This window comes from Littorina saxatilis, linkage group LG11 (genome assembly GCF_037325665.1).
Source record: "Littorina saxatilis isolate snail1 linkage group LG11, US_GU_Lsax_2.0, whole genome shotgun sequence".
In the NCBI taxonomy this organism is placed as follows: Eukaryota; Metazoa; Mollusca; class Gastropoda; order Littorinimorpha; family Littorinidae; genus Littorina; species Littorina saxatilis.
The window spans coordinates 7,647,175-7,663,851 of NC_090255.1; the positions used below are offsets into that span (position 1 = coordinate 7,647,175).

General features: G+C 41.2%; 1 protein-coding gene across 1 annotated transcript; it reads right to left on the minus strand.

Moving 5' to 3' along the window:
* Positions 1-1,038: 1,038 nt before the first annotated feature.
* On the minus strand, positions 1,039-5,146 carry LOC138979657 (uncharacterized protein KIAA1958-like). The gene is made up of 2 exons (XM_070352375.1): positions 3,615-5,146; positions 1,039-3,229 (listed from the first exon to the last, which is right to left on the minus strand). Exons 1-2 carry the CDS (start codon positions 4,487-4,489, stop codon positions 2,524-2,526), a joined length of 1,581 nt encoding a protein of 526 aa, XP_070208476.1. The 5' UTR covers positions 4,490-5,146; the 3' UTR covers positions 1,039-2,523.
* Positions 5,147-16,677: the final 11,531 nt, after the last annotated feature.

The window sequence follows — 16,677 nt, forward strand, 5'->3', positions numbered from 1 at the left end:
ATCATGAATTATATAGCGGAAACCTATTATATAGCTATATAAAGCATTATTTAGCGTAATAATACTATTTCAAGGCAAAAACAGTAAATAATAAATTATTTATCTAAATAATAAATTATTTATCTAAATAATATTTTATTTATCTAAATAATATTTTATTTATCTAAATAATATTTTATTTACATATAATATTTTATTTATCTAAATAATATTTTATTTATCTAAATAATATTTTATTTATCTAAATAATATTTTATTTATCTAAATAACACTTTATTTACATATAATATATTGTTTAGAGAAAACGCGTAATTATTTATAAATAATGAGTTATTTACAAACACAATCTCTTATTTATGCTAAACAATGCATTATTTAGTGCTTTGGGCTCTCTTTTTTCTGTATCTGTAAATAATGCATTGTTTAATTTAAACAATGCATTATTTAGCTAAATAATGCATGATATGTAGAGGTTACATGCCGAGTCTCAGTGATTATTAAAAATAATGGTCGAAGTTAGCGGATCATGAAAAATGCGAGCTTCAGCGAGCTTTTTCATGACCGCGAACTGAGACCATTATTTTTAATAATCACTGAGACGAGGTGTGTAACCTCTTTATTCCACCTTTGTCATTTTGTAATCAAAATAGGTGTTTTTTGATGCCAAAGTTCGGTCAAACCGATTCTCTCTGTCCGTGTGCCTACGCACTTGGGCTCAGATGCGCGGAGGAGTACTTTGAAGTATAGTTCCATCCAAATATTTCGATTTTGATGGTATTGCACAACAGTGACTTGATTATGGAATAATTTCATATACATTTTGCATTTCATATCCCTTTTGATTGCACCATACCTATTCAATTGTGTTATTTTCATATTTTTGTTATTGGTACCGAAATGTACTCAAACCAGTTCAGAACCCTGCCTCTTCTTTTACGGAGGAACGTACTATTTTGGAACTATCCAAACATGCATGCACGAACACCATGAACACGGTTGCATGTTGCCCGATCGGAGTCAAACTTGACGCCGACAGACGAAGGGAAGAGAGAGGTGCATCCAGAAAACACTACTTTTGGTTCTTTACACCCTTCAATAAACCATGGAGGTGTTTCGTGCTCTCCGAAGACCGATTCTCACAACCTTTTCCAAGTCTGCGTCTGCTTCGACCACGTGACTGCATGGCGTCATTCGAATGTTTGGATTACGGATTGCTACATTGAGTGTTCTTGCCGCAGGTGAGCTCACAATCAAGTTTGTCAGTCATCTTGCTAGTATTGTCTGTTTGTCATAGACCTCTTCGTATAAGTTTTTCGGTGAGAGCAAGTTGCGTGCTGCCTTTCAAAGTCGAGTTTTGGTCGGAACTTCGATAAAAGCAAACCGAATTTGAAAGTTTCTGACTGTTTTTGACGATCGTACGGTTTTACTATCGCTTTCACTTTCACTGAAAAGAAAACGGAATACCTGTTGCATTTTGAGGCTGTGCCGCGCTATTGTTAATATGTGTGTGTGTCAGATATTGTGCGTGTATGTGTGAGTGTGTTCTTTCAAATGTCTGTGTTTGTTTATTATTTCTTTGTTCTTCAAATAAGGATGTGTATCTATTGTTAGGGGCAGATCTGTCAGATCTGAGATATATTTTATGTTGAAGATATATGCTGGTGCTTTTCATGGTGAGGAATAAATGGCATTGAACAGATTAGAAAGAGTCAATCACAGAACCAGTCATAACATGAAGCAAAAATACATAACTGTCAACACTTTTTCAAGCAAAGAAAGTATTTTTTACTTTAACTACAACAACCATGCAAGCTTTACAGTTCAGGTCATTTGCTGAATAGATGTTGCACAACATTTGGTAACTTCATGCCCTATAATTCTTTCATTGAAAATAAAAGAGTGAAATCTTTTTGGTTTGGCACAGAAAATCAGAATGACAGATGTTGGAACTTGTATCGATGAAAAAAATTCATGCTAAACCCAGACAGAAATATTGTACAATATATACTCTGTCGACAAATGAACATAACTTTAATACCAAGCAAACTTACTTGGGAATATATTTCAGCTGTTTTAAGTATGGACTGATACTTTTCAGGGAAATATACTTTGTAAGTTCATTATTTTGTAACACGAACAAATCAGAGATATACATATTACTATTAGATCATTCGGCACAAATTACCTCATGTTTAGATCACATGGAGTGTCTACCTAGTATTAAAAACTGCTAAACACAAACACTAACTTTTATTAAGAAATAAACAACAATAGCACAAACACCTTTAAGTATAACTGTATAAGAATTAAGATCCAGTTCATAACAATTATTGGAAGAAACTGTAACGACTAGCTGTCATAGTCAAACTCAAAGGTGAAGAATAGATAATAAATTTGGTGAAACTTAATTGTGTTACAATTCAAAAACCTGATCAATGTTGATGTGCCACCCATTCACTACAACAAAAGTACAAGTTAAACATTGCTCCATTTCAATGACATTGTCATGACTGATTTAGTGAATTACTTGTTCTGTTGGCTAACACTGATACTGTGGGTTGTTTCTTGTGTTTTGTTGATGTTGATAGTGATGGTGCAGTTGTTTAGATTGCCGGAAAAAATTGATTTTATGTCTTTGTCAATGTCATCGCCTGTGAGGTTTTCGAGATCAGCTGATGAAACTGTGTGCTGTGCTGGTCTGACTTGTGTTTGTGTCTTCGCGATTTCAGTAGAGACTTGATTTGAGGGTGTTTGGTAGCTTATCAGTTTAGAAATATTTCTGTGTTGTTCCTGGGTGATTGAAGAGTACGCATTCAGACTGTTCAGATTTTTGTGTCCAGAAATCTGAACAATGTGTGTGGGTGGCACATCGTTTGACACCAGCTTTTGAATCATGGTTTTTCTGGCAGAATGGTTTGTAATTCTTTTTGAACCTTGAAGCCCTGATTTTAATGCCATTGTTTTCATGATTGCACCAATTTTCCTTTTTCCTATCGGCTGTGCCCGGAACCAAGTAGACTCTGGGGTTGGCTCCTTCACAGTTGTTGTTGCGATGTAAAACGGATCATCGGCTCCGCTGCAGTGGCTGGGTCGTCTAGCTGAGTACTCTTTGAACAGCTCCACGGGACAGCGGTCTGGTGCTGCTGGCGTTGCCCATGCGCGTGGTGGGACTTGCCTGATGTTCGCTGTGTTGGGGCCGGTTCTTGTTTTGGTAGCCCTTTCGTTGTACCTAAAAGAGTGTAAACAAGCCGTGATTTCACGTTGATGCTTGTTTGTAAAAAACTACAATTCTTCACACACACAAAACAAACACACAGAATGGGATTTAATCAAAGTTTGGCATTATAAATAATTTGTCCTTCAAATTTGTTTAATCAAAGGTGCAATAAATAGGTTACACACCTCGTCTCAGTGGATGTTGCAAATATTGGTCTTGGATTGCGGTCGTGAAAAAGCTCGCTGAAGCTCGCCTTTTTGTGATGGGCTTCTTTCGACTAATATTGACTGAGACTGGCGTGATAGTTTATTAGAAGCCATGCTTTGTATAATTTATTAAAGTAGGTGTGGCACTGGCATTTTATCTATAGAACAGGATTAAAAATGATTATACTTACTCAAGGTATTCCTCCCCGAAGGGGTCGGTCTTGAGGATGACATCACCCCATCGCATGTTTCTATGGGCCGTAATGCCGCGGAGACCAAAATGAGTGGTGTTGTACCACCAGAGACCGTTGATGATGGCTTCTGGATGGTGAGTCCCTATCTGTCCGGCATCGTAAATCTGCTCAACTTCTCTGTCGGACAGCGAAGAAGCTTTGTTCGGCACGTTGCCTTTCCCATCAGACTTTAAAACCTTTTGTTTGGCTGCTAGGGCATCTCTAGTTTGTTGAAACGCAGGATCGTTCATGATGTTGCAGGGGTACTGTTTTCTTTTCAGGAAGCGCTGAAAACTTTGGAAAAAACCTCTCAGTGATCCTGGTTCGTAGGACTCGCCGTTTTCTTTCGTGATGGTTATGAAGAATTTGGACAGGATTGCATTAAGTTTTTCAGGGCTGAAGTGTTCAATTTTGTGTTCTTCATCTGGCATGGTGGAGCTGATAAAACTGAACAGTATGGTCATGTTTGATTTGGTTTTCTTCTGTGTGTTTTGATTTGCGCTGTTTTCAATGAACGCTTCCACGTCATTGTCTTCAATTGCGATGAATTTTCGCTTTGGAGTGTGAGAAAAAAACTCTTCCTCTGGCTTGTTCAGTTCTTCAACAACTTCTGGGGGCAGGGTTGGGTTTTGTGTGGTGTGGAGCTTCAGGATTCGACTTTCATTGCTGATTTTTTTGAGTTCATGCTTGAAACGAATGATATCTGACCCTTTTGTTGTCTTTATGTGGCATTCCATGTACCCCATTGGTCTTCTTATGCCAGTGATCACACCATCTTGTCCCCCGATTTCCCGCACAGAGTCTCCCACCTTGTAATGAACCGTCGCTGCCATGATTCTTTGGACCGTAGCAGACGCCCGTTTGTTTTACCCGTTTGCCTTGTGTTGTAAGAGTCAAATTGTGTGCGATGTTTGTTTTTGTTTGGCAAAACAGTGTCGGAAAACTCTTCATATTTATGTATTTGAATATTTTTGTGCATGTGATTGCGTGCGTTTTTCTTTTAAAATGAAATATTGTTGATTATCGATACGGTAATTATTCGAGAATGTAGGTTTGTTTACGTTGTCGCGAAGTTGTGAGAGTGGTGTGCCTTGTTTCCGGAAGTTAGAACCGGAATCAAACACGGTCTGTACGGGTTTGGGTCATGCTAAGGTACATTGTTTTGAAGAAGATCCATTTTGCTTGACAAAACAACCGAATTCATGGCCTAAAAATTCAGGTGCATGTCTTAAAGTGTAATTATGCTAGTATAACTTCGCTATATGCGTAGTGTTTGCACCATAAAGGTACGCTATCTGCATATTGACGTTTTGAACTTTTCAATCGCTCGAAAGTAGTTCCGATAACTCTTGACTAAAACCCCATGAGCTAACGAGGATTCAGGCTGTTGCTGGCTCGTTATTTGTTTGGTTGCTGGGTCATTATCGAAAAATAACTAGCTCTACAAGTTTACAGAGGTAAAGAAGCAGAGGGGGGAATAAAGCTAAATAAAACATTGTTTAGCTAAATAACGGGTTATTTAGCTAAATAATGTGTTATTTAGACATCAAGAGCTAAAAGGGACATTTGCACCATTCGGATTGCCATACGAAAGTGACTCGATCGAGCGTTTGCTCTTCTTGTTGTGTATTTGTTATTGGCTTTGTTGTTGTTGGTGGTGGTTTTGTTGTTGTTGTTGTTGCTGCTGTTGTTTTAGTTGTTGTTTTAGTTGTTGTTTTTGCTGTAGTTGTTGTTGTTGTTGTTTTGGTGGTGGTGGTGAGGCTGGTGGTGTATTGTTATTGTTGTTGTTGTTGATGCCGTTGTTGTTGTTGTTGTTGTTGTAAGTGATAGTAATGTGATCGTAATATTGTTGTTGTTGTTGCTGATGTGCGTGTTGTTGTTGTTGTCGTCGTTGTTGTTTTTGTTGTTGTTGTTGTTAGTATTAATGTTGTTGTTGTTGTTGTTGTTGTGTTTTGTTTTATGTATGTACTGAAGGTAAAACGATCTGCCCTTGTCACGATCCTCTTGTTGCGCATGTCGTGTACATCTAGAACGTTGACTTCCCTTTGCTTCTCAGATTTATCTCGGCCTGGAGGGTGACAGTCGCCGCTCATGTGCAATGTTCTTTTTTCTCTCAGATGCAAGGACACTGGTTCCGCATAATTCTCACTTACTGTGTTACACGAGTCGTATAACATTTGAGATCCCCCAAACTCACCCTCCCCCCCCCCCCTTTTTTGTTTCTAAGAGTAAGATCTATCTTCCATAATTTGTGTTCCCCTCCAGATTAGCGTCGATCCAAAATGGACGCCCATCGACGAAGACGTGGACGACGATCCTACCTACACCATCGTGGGAGATAACACCAATGGTCGGTTTGCCATCAACCCTACAACGGGTATCATCACCTCCACTCTGGAATACGACGTGGACGGAGGGGCAATGGTGCCAACAGACACAATCGTAGTACAGGTAAGTGAGTGTAGGTGGTGTCGGTGATGGTATTGGTGGTGGTGGTTTGGGGGGGGGGGGGGTGGGGGGTCGTGGTGTCGACCAGACGGTGGTAGTGAAAAGTATGAGAATGTGCGGATTACTCGTAGTTGGGATCAGGAGAGATTGATTGTATTTTATTCCCCCTCTGCTTCTTTCCATCTGTTAACTGGAGAAAAAATATAACTACCCAGCAACCAGCCCGAATCCTCTGTTCTCGTTAGTTGTTACGTCTTCTTGGGACCAATATTGACAGGTCCCGAATTCTCGATATATCATGGGTTGAGAAACTACACTCTGTAGCCGAAGCTCGCATTTTTCAATCATTATTTTTAATATCCACTGACACTCGGCATGTAACCTCTACGTATTTACCCTCAGATTTTCATCGGTTTTATACTGATTCGTCGTTTTCTCAATATGATATTTAAACAAAATGTCGCATATGTGAATCAAGAGACATGGTTCCTTTTAAAACAAACTGTTAGGAAGTGTGAATATCCATTTTACCTCGCCCCCCTCCATCTTCATCCTAACGACAAATATACAACCCCTCCCCCCCCCCTCTTCTCACAATCTCCTTATTGCGAGAGTGGCGTGTTAGGCTACATTTACATTTACATCATCATCTCACTGTTGCTTTTCCATTGTTCATATTCATCTATTTATCAAGCATCATCTAGCACTTGCCAACGTGTCAATTCATCATCAAGCTCTTGCTTTTCCGAGGCTATTCTTCTAAACTTGTCAACTAATCCATCTACCATCCATCCACTCGTGCATCATCCAGCACCACGAAGCTCTTGCTAACTCGACCATCCGTAATCAAACTTTTTTTTGGCGGGCGCATTGGCCTAGTGGAAAATAAATATGCCTCATATCGAAGGGTCGTGGGATCAAATCCCGGCCGCGCCTGGTGGGTCAAGGGTGAGAAGCTTTCCAATCTTCCAGGTCAACTTACGTTCAGACCTGCTAGTGCCTTATCAGTCTTCGTGTCTTCACGCAAGCACAAGATCAAGTGCGCACGGAAAAGATCTTGATATCGATGTCAGAGTGCGGTGGATTATAGAAACACGAACATACCCAGCAATGGCAGGGTAAACACGAACATACCCAGCAATGGCAGGGTAAACACGAACATACCCAGCAATGGCAGGGTAAACACGGTCATACACGTAAAACCCCATTCGTGCAACAACTACAAAAAAGTGTTAGTGGGAGTTTCAGCCCATGAACGAAGAAAGAAGAAGAAAGAAGAAGAAGAAGAAGAAGAAGAAGAAAAAGAAGAAGAAGAAGAAGAAGAAGAAGAAGAAGAAGAAGAAGAAGAAGAAGAAGAAGAAGAAGAAGAAGAAGAAGAAGAAGAAGAAGAAGAAGAAGAAGAAGAAGAAGAAGAAGAAGAAGAAGAAGAAGAAGAAGAAGAAGAAGAAGAAGAAGAAGAAGAAGAAGAAGAAGAAGAAGAAGAAGAAGAAGATAAAGAAGAAAAAGAAGAAGAAGAAGAAGAAGAAGAAGAAGAAGAAGAAGAAGAAGAAGAAGAAGAAGAAGAAGAAGAAGAAGAAGAAGAAGAAGAAGAAGAAGAAGAAGAAGAAGAAGAAGAAGAAGAAGAAGAAGAAGAAGAAGATAAAGAAGAAGAAGAAGAAGAAGAAACCTTGCTTTTCCATGTTTCGCAGTCAACTCCTTCATCATCAAACATCATCGAGGGCCTGCTAACTCGTTCATCCGTATTCACACTCTTACTTTTAGATTTTCCTCATTCAACTCGCCCAGTCCTCAAGCATCGCCAAGCTCTTGTTTTCCTTGTACAGTGGACCCCCCCCCCCCCCTTTAAGACCTCAAACAATCTGAGAAAATCAGGTCTTAAAACCCGTCGCAATATAACCTTCGTGGTTGAAAACGACGTTAAACACCAAATAAAGAAAGAAAGATCTTAAAAAGAAGGAAGTCTTACAATGGGGATACATTTACAGAGGTTATGGACAAAACGTCAGAGAAAACAAGGTCTACCCCCAGCGGGTTAGGGGGAAGAATTTACCCGATGCTCCCCCAGCATGTCGTAAGAGGCGACTAACGGATTTGGTTTCTCCTTTTACCCTTGTTAAGTGTTTCTTGTATAGAATATAGTCAATTGTTGTAAAGATTTTAGTATTAATTAGAAAAAAACCACAGTAAACACCAAGTTCCAAAGACTTTCGGGCCACGCCCTTCTTCAGTGAAATGAATGTAAGCAAACAATGACGTAAAATAAAGATTTTAGTCAAGCAGTATGTAAGAAATGTTAAGTCCTTTGTACTGGAAACTTGCATTCTCCCAGTAAGGTAATATATTGTACAACGTTGCAAGCCCCTGGAGCAGATTTTTGATAAGTGCTTTTGTGAACAAGAAACAATTGACAAGTGGCTCTATCCCATCTTCCCCCTTTCCCCGTCGCGATATAACCCTTTGTGGTTGAAAACGACGTTAAACACCAAATCAAGAAAGAAAGAAACAAGGTCTTAAAAGGGTCGAAGTCTTAAATTGGGGGGGGGGAGGGGGGGTCTAAAAAGGGGGTTCCTGAGTACTCACATTCAACTCGTCTACATGACGGGCGAAGTGGCGCAGTGGTAAGACGTCGGCCTCCTAATCGGAAGGTCGTGAGTTCGAATCCCGGCCGCGGCCGCCTGGTGGGTTAAGGGTGGCGATTTTTCCGATCTCTTAGGTCAACTTATGTGCAGACCTGCTAGTGGCTTATTCCCCTTCGTGTGTACACGCAAGCACAAGACCAAATGCACACGGAAAAGATCATGTAATCCATGTCAGAGTTCGGTGGGTGATATAAGCACGAAAATACCAAGCATGCATCCTCCGAAAGCGGCGTATGGCTGCCTAAATGGCGGGGTAAAAACGGTCATACACGTAAACCCCCACTCGTGCAAAAAACACTGTGACAAGTGTACGTGGGAGTTTCAGCCCATGAACGCAGAAGAAGAAAAAAAGAAGAAGAAGAAGAAGAACTCGTCTAAACGTTAAAACATTTTTGATTAAAATCATCTAGTTATGAATCCAGTTTGATTTATTTCTGGTTGTTAATTGTGAACTGTAGTGTCGCATTATTACATTTCACTTTTGTTGTTTTTTAATCTTGACTGCCTTAGGACGGGTATACCCGTCCTGCACTTGTGCATTATTTCCATGATTAGATACTAAAAACAGATTCTTGGTTGAATTTCCTTTAAAAATAACATAGGTTTTACTTTCCTACCTACTGCCAGTTTGGAGCTAGAATTTTTTGTGAATTATTACACCCCGAACTCCAATATTCCCTGGCAGTCAGGAAGTTTTGATTGGCAGCGAAAGGGTTAATACTGTAACTTTTTTCCAAATTCATGTCGCCCTGTTATTTGTTTTGTTTTTAAAAATTTCCTTGACTTGCCTACACTAAAGGCGACGGACGTAGGTGGACTAACCAGCACGACCACAGTGACTTTGACCATTCTGGACATCAACGACAACCGGCCGACTTTCGCCAATACCGCCTCTCAGACCTTCACTGTCGATGGCTGCACCGCTGCGGGTACTTCGCTCGGCTCCGTAGCTGCTACTGATCGCGACTCGGATTATCGAGGTACGCATAGAACTGGAACGCTTATGATAGCTGTGAGTGACGGCCAGTTCAATCTGCTGCGCTGGACTGGGTTTTGCTGTTGGAAGACCTGTTTTTCGTAATTGTTGTTTCGCGTTCACATTTCCCTACCACACGAGCGCGTTGTTGCTTTTGTACCAACATTGATCCCCAATTGTAATATTAATTTGTGTTCGAGTTTGTAAAATGCTGATTTTTTGCAACAATACTGTAAAAAGTTATTACAGTTTAATAAAACTTTTCTAAGAAGTTCCAGTTCGTCCAACAAACTCAACAAAACGCCATGATATTTGACACGCGTATTTGTAATTGTGTTATCAATACTCATGTCAATTTTAAAAGCAATACAATGAACCATTACAAAACAAAAGGGTTTTTTACCCACATAGCCCACAATACAAGAGGCACAAACAGGCTTTTTACGGCTTCTGAAGAGGCTGACACCAGTCTTCTTCAAAATAGCAAAACAACACTGCTAGGCACAACAGCTTAACCAAATACATTTGTATGGGTTTAAAATGAGTTGTTCTTTCATTTGAGATCAAAAACGAGGTCACTCTTGCTTATTTTTTTGTTTTTTTGTATTGTAGTGTCTGCACATTGGCTTTTGCGAATTTGATTTTGGGGGGTGTGCAAGGACTCCAGTACACTGCATAACACTAATGAATGAAAAATGAAACTCTTTATTTCATACGGTAGGGGAATGAATTACCTTTCTGGTAATATGGTTTTAATATAACTGGCCGCATCACAAAGATCTACAGCTAAATGTATGTGTATAGGTTTTTTATGACGAGTAGTATAGAACGCTTAATCAACAAACTGCAAAGCACACAGTTTCGTTTGATGATTTTCATGATTCGTTTTAAGCAAATTGTGTAACGTTTCCCATACCGCTCACACACTCAATGAACTGCAATGGGTTGTTTGCCTAAAAGAGCAATACAACACCCGCTGCGTCTGTGTGTGTTGTTGTCTTTTGTTGCTTACTTAAGATCGCTGCTTGCTGTGTCTGCGCGTTATATTGTCTTGTGTTGCTTACTTAAGAGCACTGCTTGCAGTGTATGTGCGTTTTGTTGTCTTTTGTTGCTTACTTAAGATCGCTGCTTGCTGTGTCTGCGCGTTATATTGTCTTGTGTTGCTTACTTAAGAGCACTGCTTGCAGTGTATGTGCGTTTTGTTGTCTTTTGTTGCTTACTTAAGATCACTGCTTGCTGTGTCTGCGCGTTATATTGTCTTTTGTTGCTTACTTAAGAGCACTGCTTGCAGTGTATGTGCGTTTTGTTGTCTTGTGTTGCTTACTTAAGAGCACTGCTTGCAGTGTATGTGCGTTTTGTTGTCTTGTGTTGCTTACTTAAGATCGCTGCTTGCTGTGTCTGCGCGTTATATTATCTTGTGTTGCTTACTTAAGAGCACTGCTTGCTGTGTATGTGCGTTTTGTTGTCTTGTGTTGCTTACTTAAGAGCACTGCTTGCTGTGTATGTGCGTTTTGTTGTCTTGTGTTGCTTACTTAAGAGCACTGCTTGCTGTGTCTGCGCGTTATATTGTCTTGTGTTGCTTACTTAAGAGCACTGCTTGCTGTGTCTGCGTCTCACTCTCATTGCGCGTGAGATCTGTGTGTGTTATTTAGCTGGGTATTGTGACAGCGAAAAGTCGAATCAAGCCTAAAGCCGAATAAAACCTTGGGGCCCGGTAGCTCAGTTGGTGGAGCACTGGACTTGTGATCCTAAGGTCGCAGGTTTGAAACTGGGCCGGGGCGGACACGGGTCAACTGTATGTGCCGACTCAGAGACGGTATTCATGTTCCACCTCCGTGTCACCACAATGGCAACTAAAGACCTCAGTCATGCTGCCATAAGTGCAGGTGAATGTTTACACCTAAACACGCAGACACCTGGGTAGCGCGACTATGTTGCTGCTAGCTAGCTTTCCACTGGGAGGAAGCGACCCAAATTTCCCAGCGATGGGACAATAAAGATATGAAAATGAAAATGAAAATGAAGCCATGAAACCTTGTCTGTCTTTCAGGCAATAACGTGCTCACCTACAGCGGAAGCAACGGACCTCTGACCGTTAGTCCGAACGGGGCCATCCTCGTCGGGTCAGCCGTTGCTGCTGGGACCTACACCGTGGACGTGGTAGCCACAGATGCTGGGGAGGTTCCCAATACTTTGTCCTCTACAACACCTGCCCGAGTTTCAGTCACTGTTACTGTGAGTTTGTTGGTTATCATTTAGTAAAAAAAACAACACCAGAAATAGAGAATACTTCATGTCCTACAGGCTCAATATTTCTGAAGAACTAGATATGGGTTATATGATGATTCGAGTTTTACGCCCTCACAGCTTTTGATGAGATACGCAAGTGTATGCGTGAATAAGAACCCAAGTTCACAGCGAAAGTCTCAGGGCTTGAAAACGTGTGAGGCACACGCAAGCATGACAAAAACTAAACAAATGGGTAGGCAGGGAGAAAGCAGCCCGAATTTCCATGAGGGTCACCTCTCAGGACTACATGAATCTTATCCTTATCTTTTCCTTACCCTCATCCAAAGATGATTCACTTTGCGTTGTCACGTGTTCCCAGGCTTGCACAACCACCCCAGCACCAACAACACAAGCGGTCACAGCAGCTACCCCCGCAGCGACAACAGCCGCAACCGGAACCGGAACTGGAAGCGGAAGCGGAAGTTCCAGCAGCTCATCATCAAGCAGCTCTTCTGTCAGCACGTCTGAGCCGAACACTGGCGACAGCCTGGAGGAAAACCTTGGCTGGATAGTTGTCGCTGCTCTTCTCGGAACAGCTTTTCTGGCGGCCCTGGGATACATGATATGGAAGTACTGTTACCTGGGCGGCTTCTGTGAAGGCATCTGCGGAGAAAGCACCGTGTATGAAGAAACATAGTAAGTTGAATATGGTTTGGTTGTGCACGATACGTACCGGGGGTGGGGGTGGGAGGGGGGGGTGGGTAGCTCAGTTGGTAGAGCACTGGACTTGTGGTCCGCGGGTCACGAGTTCGAATCCGGGCCGGGACGGACACGGGTCAATTTTTTAAGTTATGTGCAGACTCAGAGACGGTATGCATGTTCTACCACTGTGGCACGTAAAAGACCTTGGTCATTCTGCCATAAGTGCAGGTGGCTGATTACACCTAAACATGCACACACCTGGGCAGCGCGACTCTGTTGCTGCTAGCTTTCCACTGGGAGGAAGCGACCCGAGTTCCTAGCAATGGGAAAAAAAATATAAAACAGAAAATATTCTGAGGCACAGTAAATATTACATTCTGATGCAAAAATCAGGCACATACATTACATTGAAATACCTCTACTTGGGCGGCTTCTGTGAAGGCATCTGCGGAGCATGCATCGTTAGGAAGCCGAGCGAATGAAAAATGGGTTTTGCGACTCTGTTGCAAGGATGAGCTATTCATTCGCTCGGCTTCCTGACAAGTGGACGTGAAACTGATAGAACTATCAAGATAAGTTTTGTGTGAATATTTGTTTGTCTGTCCGCTTAAGGTTAAAAGACCGTTGGGTCAAAATATCTGTGAATGTATTGTTTTGTCAATAACGAACGTTCCAACAACCTACCTTTCTTGTTTTTTGATTCTTTATTACATTCTGATGCAAAAATCAGGTACATGCATGATATTGAACATTGCTATTTGGGTGGTTTCTGTGAAGGCGTCTGTTGAGAAAGCGCCATGCATGAAGAAACATAGAAAGTTGAGGATGGTTTGGTTATCCACGCCACGTATATTCTGAGGTACAGGTAATTTTACATTCTGATGCAAAAATCAGGTACATACATTAGATGAAAATACTGTTACCTGGGCGGCGTCTATGAAGGGGGTTGCGGAGACAGCGCCATGTATTAAGAAACATAGTAAGTTGAGGATGGTTTGGTTATCCACGCCACGTATATTCTGAGGCACAGTAACAATCAAGTAGGCTTGCATACATGATATAAATTATATAAATTTATGTTGGTTTAGGGTAACCCGACCAACCTTTTTTTCCGCCGACCCTAAAACTGTTTTTTCATTTCTCAAAACAAATCCGAAAAAAACACAACCTCAGGCACATTTTGCGAACCATACCGAGAAAGAAAAAAAAAAAAAAAAAAAATGCCGACCTACAAGCTATTTGGTTTGGGTCATGTTACCCTGAACTATCATATATTTTTGGTTTGGCCTGATGTTACCCTGAACTATCATATATTTTTCTGTGGCCTAATATCAATGTTTGTCTTTCTAGTTACACGCGTTCTCCCCCTCCTCAGCAACGACCCGAAAGGAAAGTGACGGAAGTGCGCGAAGTATACCGGGGGTAAGTGAATACTTGCGGACAAACAAACAAACAAACAAACAAACAAACAAACAAAAGAATCAATCAATCATTTAAAAAAAAAATTAATAATAAACATTAATTAAAAAAAAAGATAAATCAAGCAAATGACGGTTAGGGTTTGACATGGAGATAAACTGAGTTTAGATGAAACATGGGGACATTTTGGCGCTTGGACTATGAAAGAGGCTAAGCATAACACAGACACCTCTCTCAAGTGTTTAAGATCAACAACACTCACCTACTATACTTGTTTGGGTCTTTTTTTTACAAATACATGTCAATAATAATGTTGTGTTCTCTTCTGGTTTCAGAAATCAACCAGAGGCAGGGAATAGAGGATTTTGGCAAGAACGTGAGTAATCTTCGAGTTTCGGAAGTCCCACAACTTAACCCCAAGCCCCCGTATTGTCTCGTATAGGCCTAACATATGTTTCATATAAAAAATATATGTACATTTTTTAAGGCCCCCAATTGCTGCGAGTGGGGTGGTGTATTGTATGCCTTTTTGCCTGTTCTTGCTATACAATGTATATCTTGCTTTTTAAAATTTAGAATATGAACAGAACTGATCGTACAATTAAAAGAAGCGGTATGCCGAGATGGAAATGAGTATAATCACAATATCGCACCTTTGCCTGATTTGCATATGTATGCAGAGAGGGAAAGGAATATAATCACAATATCGCTCCTTTGCTTAATTTGCATGTCTGCAGAGAGGGGAAAGAGTATAATTACAATATCGCACCATTGCTCAATTCACATGCATGCATAAAGGGAGATTATCGCACCTTTGCTTAATCTGCATGTATGCAGAGAGGAAAATGAATAATTATAATCACAATATCGTACCTTTTCTTAATTTGCATATAGGCATAGAGAGAAAGTAAAATAGCCTAATCTCAATATCGCACCTTTGCCGAATTTGCATACAGGGTACCCGGATGACGACTACAACATGAGGGAGCCAATGAGAACTCGGATACCTTCACCTGCTAACTATGAGGCTGGCAACGCTCCTGTTGAAACGTACCCGCAGAACAATTCGTGGAGAACCGGACGGGCGCTGGCTTACTGAGGAGAGTCAGCTTGAGAGACAATGACAATGACAATGCACATTCTTTATTTAATGAGGGTAATCAGGGATGACAAAATTGTCCGCCCGATCCCCAGGGGCGAGAACAATATCCGCCGGGATAGTAAAAGCTGCCTGGTTAAAATGTAGAGTTTCAAAGCCATATTATCACTGCAGGGGCAGAACCTGTGGTATGTACTGGGCCAACGAAATTGCTGGCGGGCTAGTGGCGGGCTAGTGACTTCTTGAAGTTTCTCGCCCGGCTGGCGAGTTAATATTTTGAGATTTGCCCATCGCTGGTAATAGAGTAAGCAGCGATCTGCTTTTTGACATCTGGCGCAAAGAGAGAGAAGAAAGTAGAAGAATACAAACTATTATGTTACTGTTCGCTATCATTTTCAACTTTAACTTCATAAAACCCTCAAACACTATAAGGCCAAACAGACGTGTGTGTTTTTCCCATGACAAAGCCAGGCAGATTTGGGTCGCCAGGTCGCTGTGTGGCTGTAAGGCAATATTTTCAACTTTATAAAACCCTCACACGCTATAAGACAAAAAACAAAAACAAAAAACCCCAAGAAAACAATGATGGCAAGGCCCAAAACGATTGGGGTCGGCAGGTCGGTTACTTTAAAACAAAAAAAAAGATTATTGAAGTTTTGTTTGGTTTTTTTGTTCGCAGGCGTAAATTGTGACAGCTGTGACGAAGAGTTCCATTCCTTGTATAGTTTTCAAAATCGGATTTTGTCATTAACATGAGTTGGGGGAGAAAAAAAACAACGTTCTTGAGTCGGGAGGAGAGAATAGGGTCGGTCGGGAAAACAGTATATTTGTTCTGGCCTAAACACCTCTTTTTCTTCTTCTTTGTTCATGGGCTTAGACTCCCACGTTCACCCCTGTGTTTAGTACGAGTGGATTTTTACGTGTATGACCGTTTTTACCCCGCCATTCAGGCAGCATACGCCGATTTCGGGGGAGGCATATAACCCACCGAACTCTGACATGGATTACAGGATCTTTTCCATGCGCACTTGGTCTTGTGCTTGCGTGTACACACGAAAGGGGTTAATTCACAAGCAGGTCTGCACATAAGTTGACCTGGGAGATCGGAAAAATCTCCACTCTTAACCCACCAGGCGGCAGCGACCGGGAATTCGAACTCCCGACCTCCCGATTTGGAGGCCGACGTCTTAGCACCACGCCACTGCGCCCGTCAGCCTAAACACCAACATTCACAGCATGAGCGGGGATGCTTTTCAGCTTTAAATTGTTGAAACTCTGGATTTAGGGTCTCCCAAACGCTACAGTCACCAACACTAGGGTATACGTATGAACGCTGTTTATGCTTGGCACGTTTTTGTGTCGTCAACTAATGCTAGAGGGTATGGACACTTTTTCAGCGTTCACCGAATTGTTTGATAAACCGAAAACTACAAATGAAACACATGCATCATTGGTTCATTAAGTGATAAGTTATTCCTCATATTTTCTTTCTTAATTAATTAGAAAAAA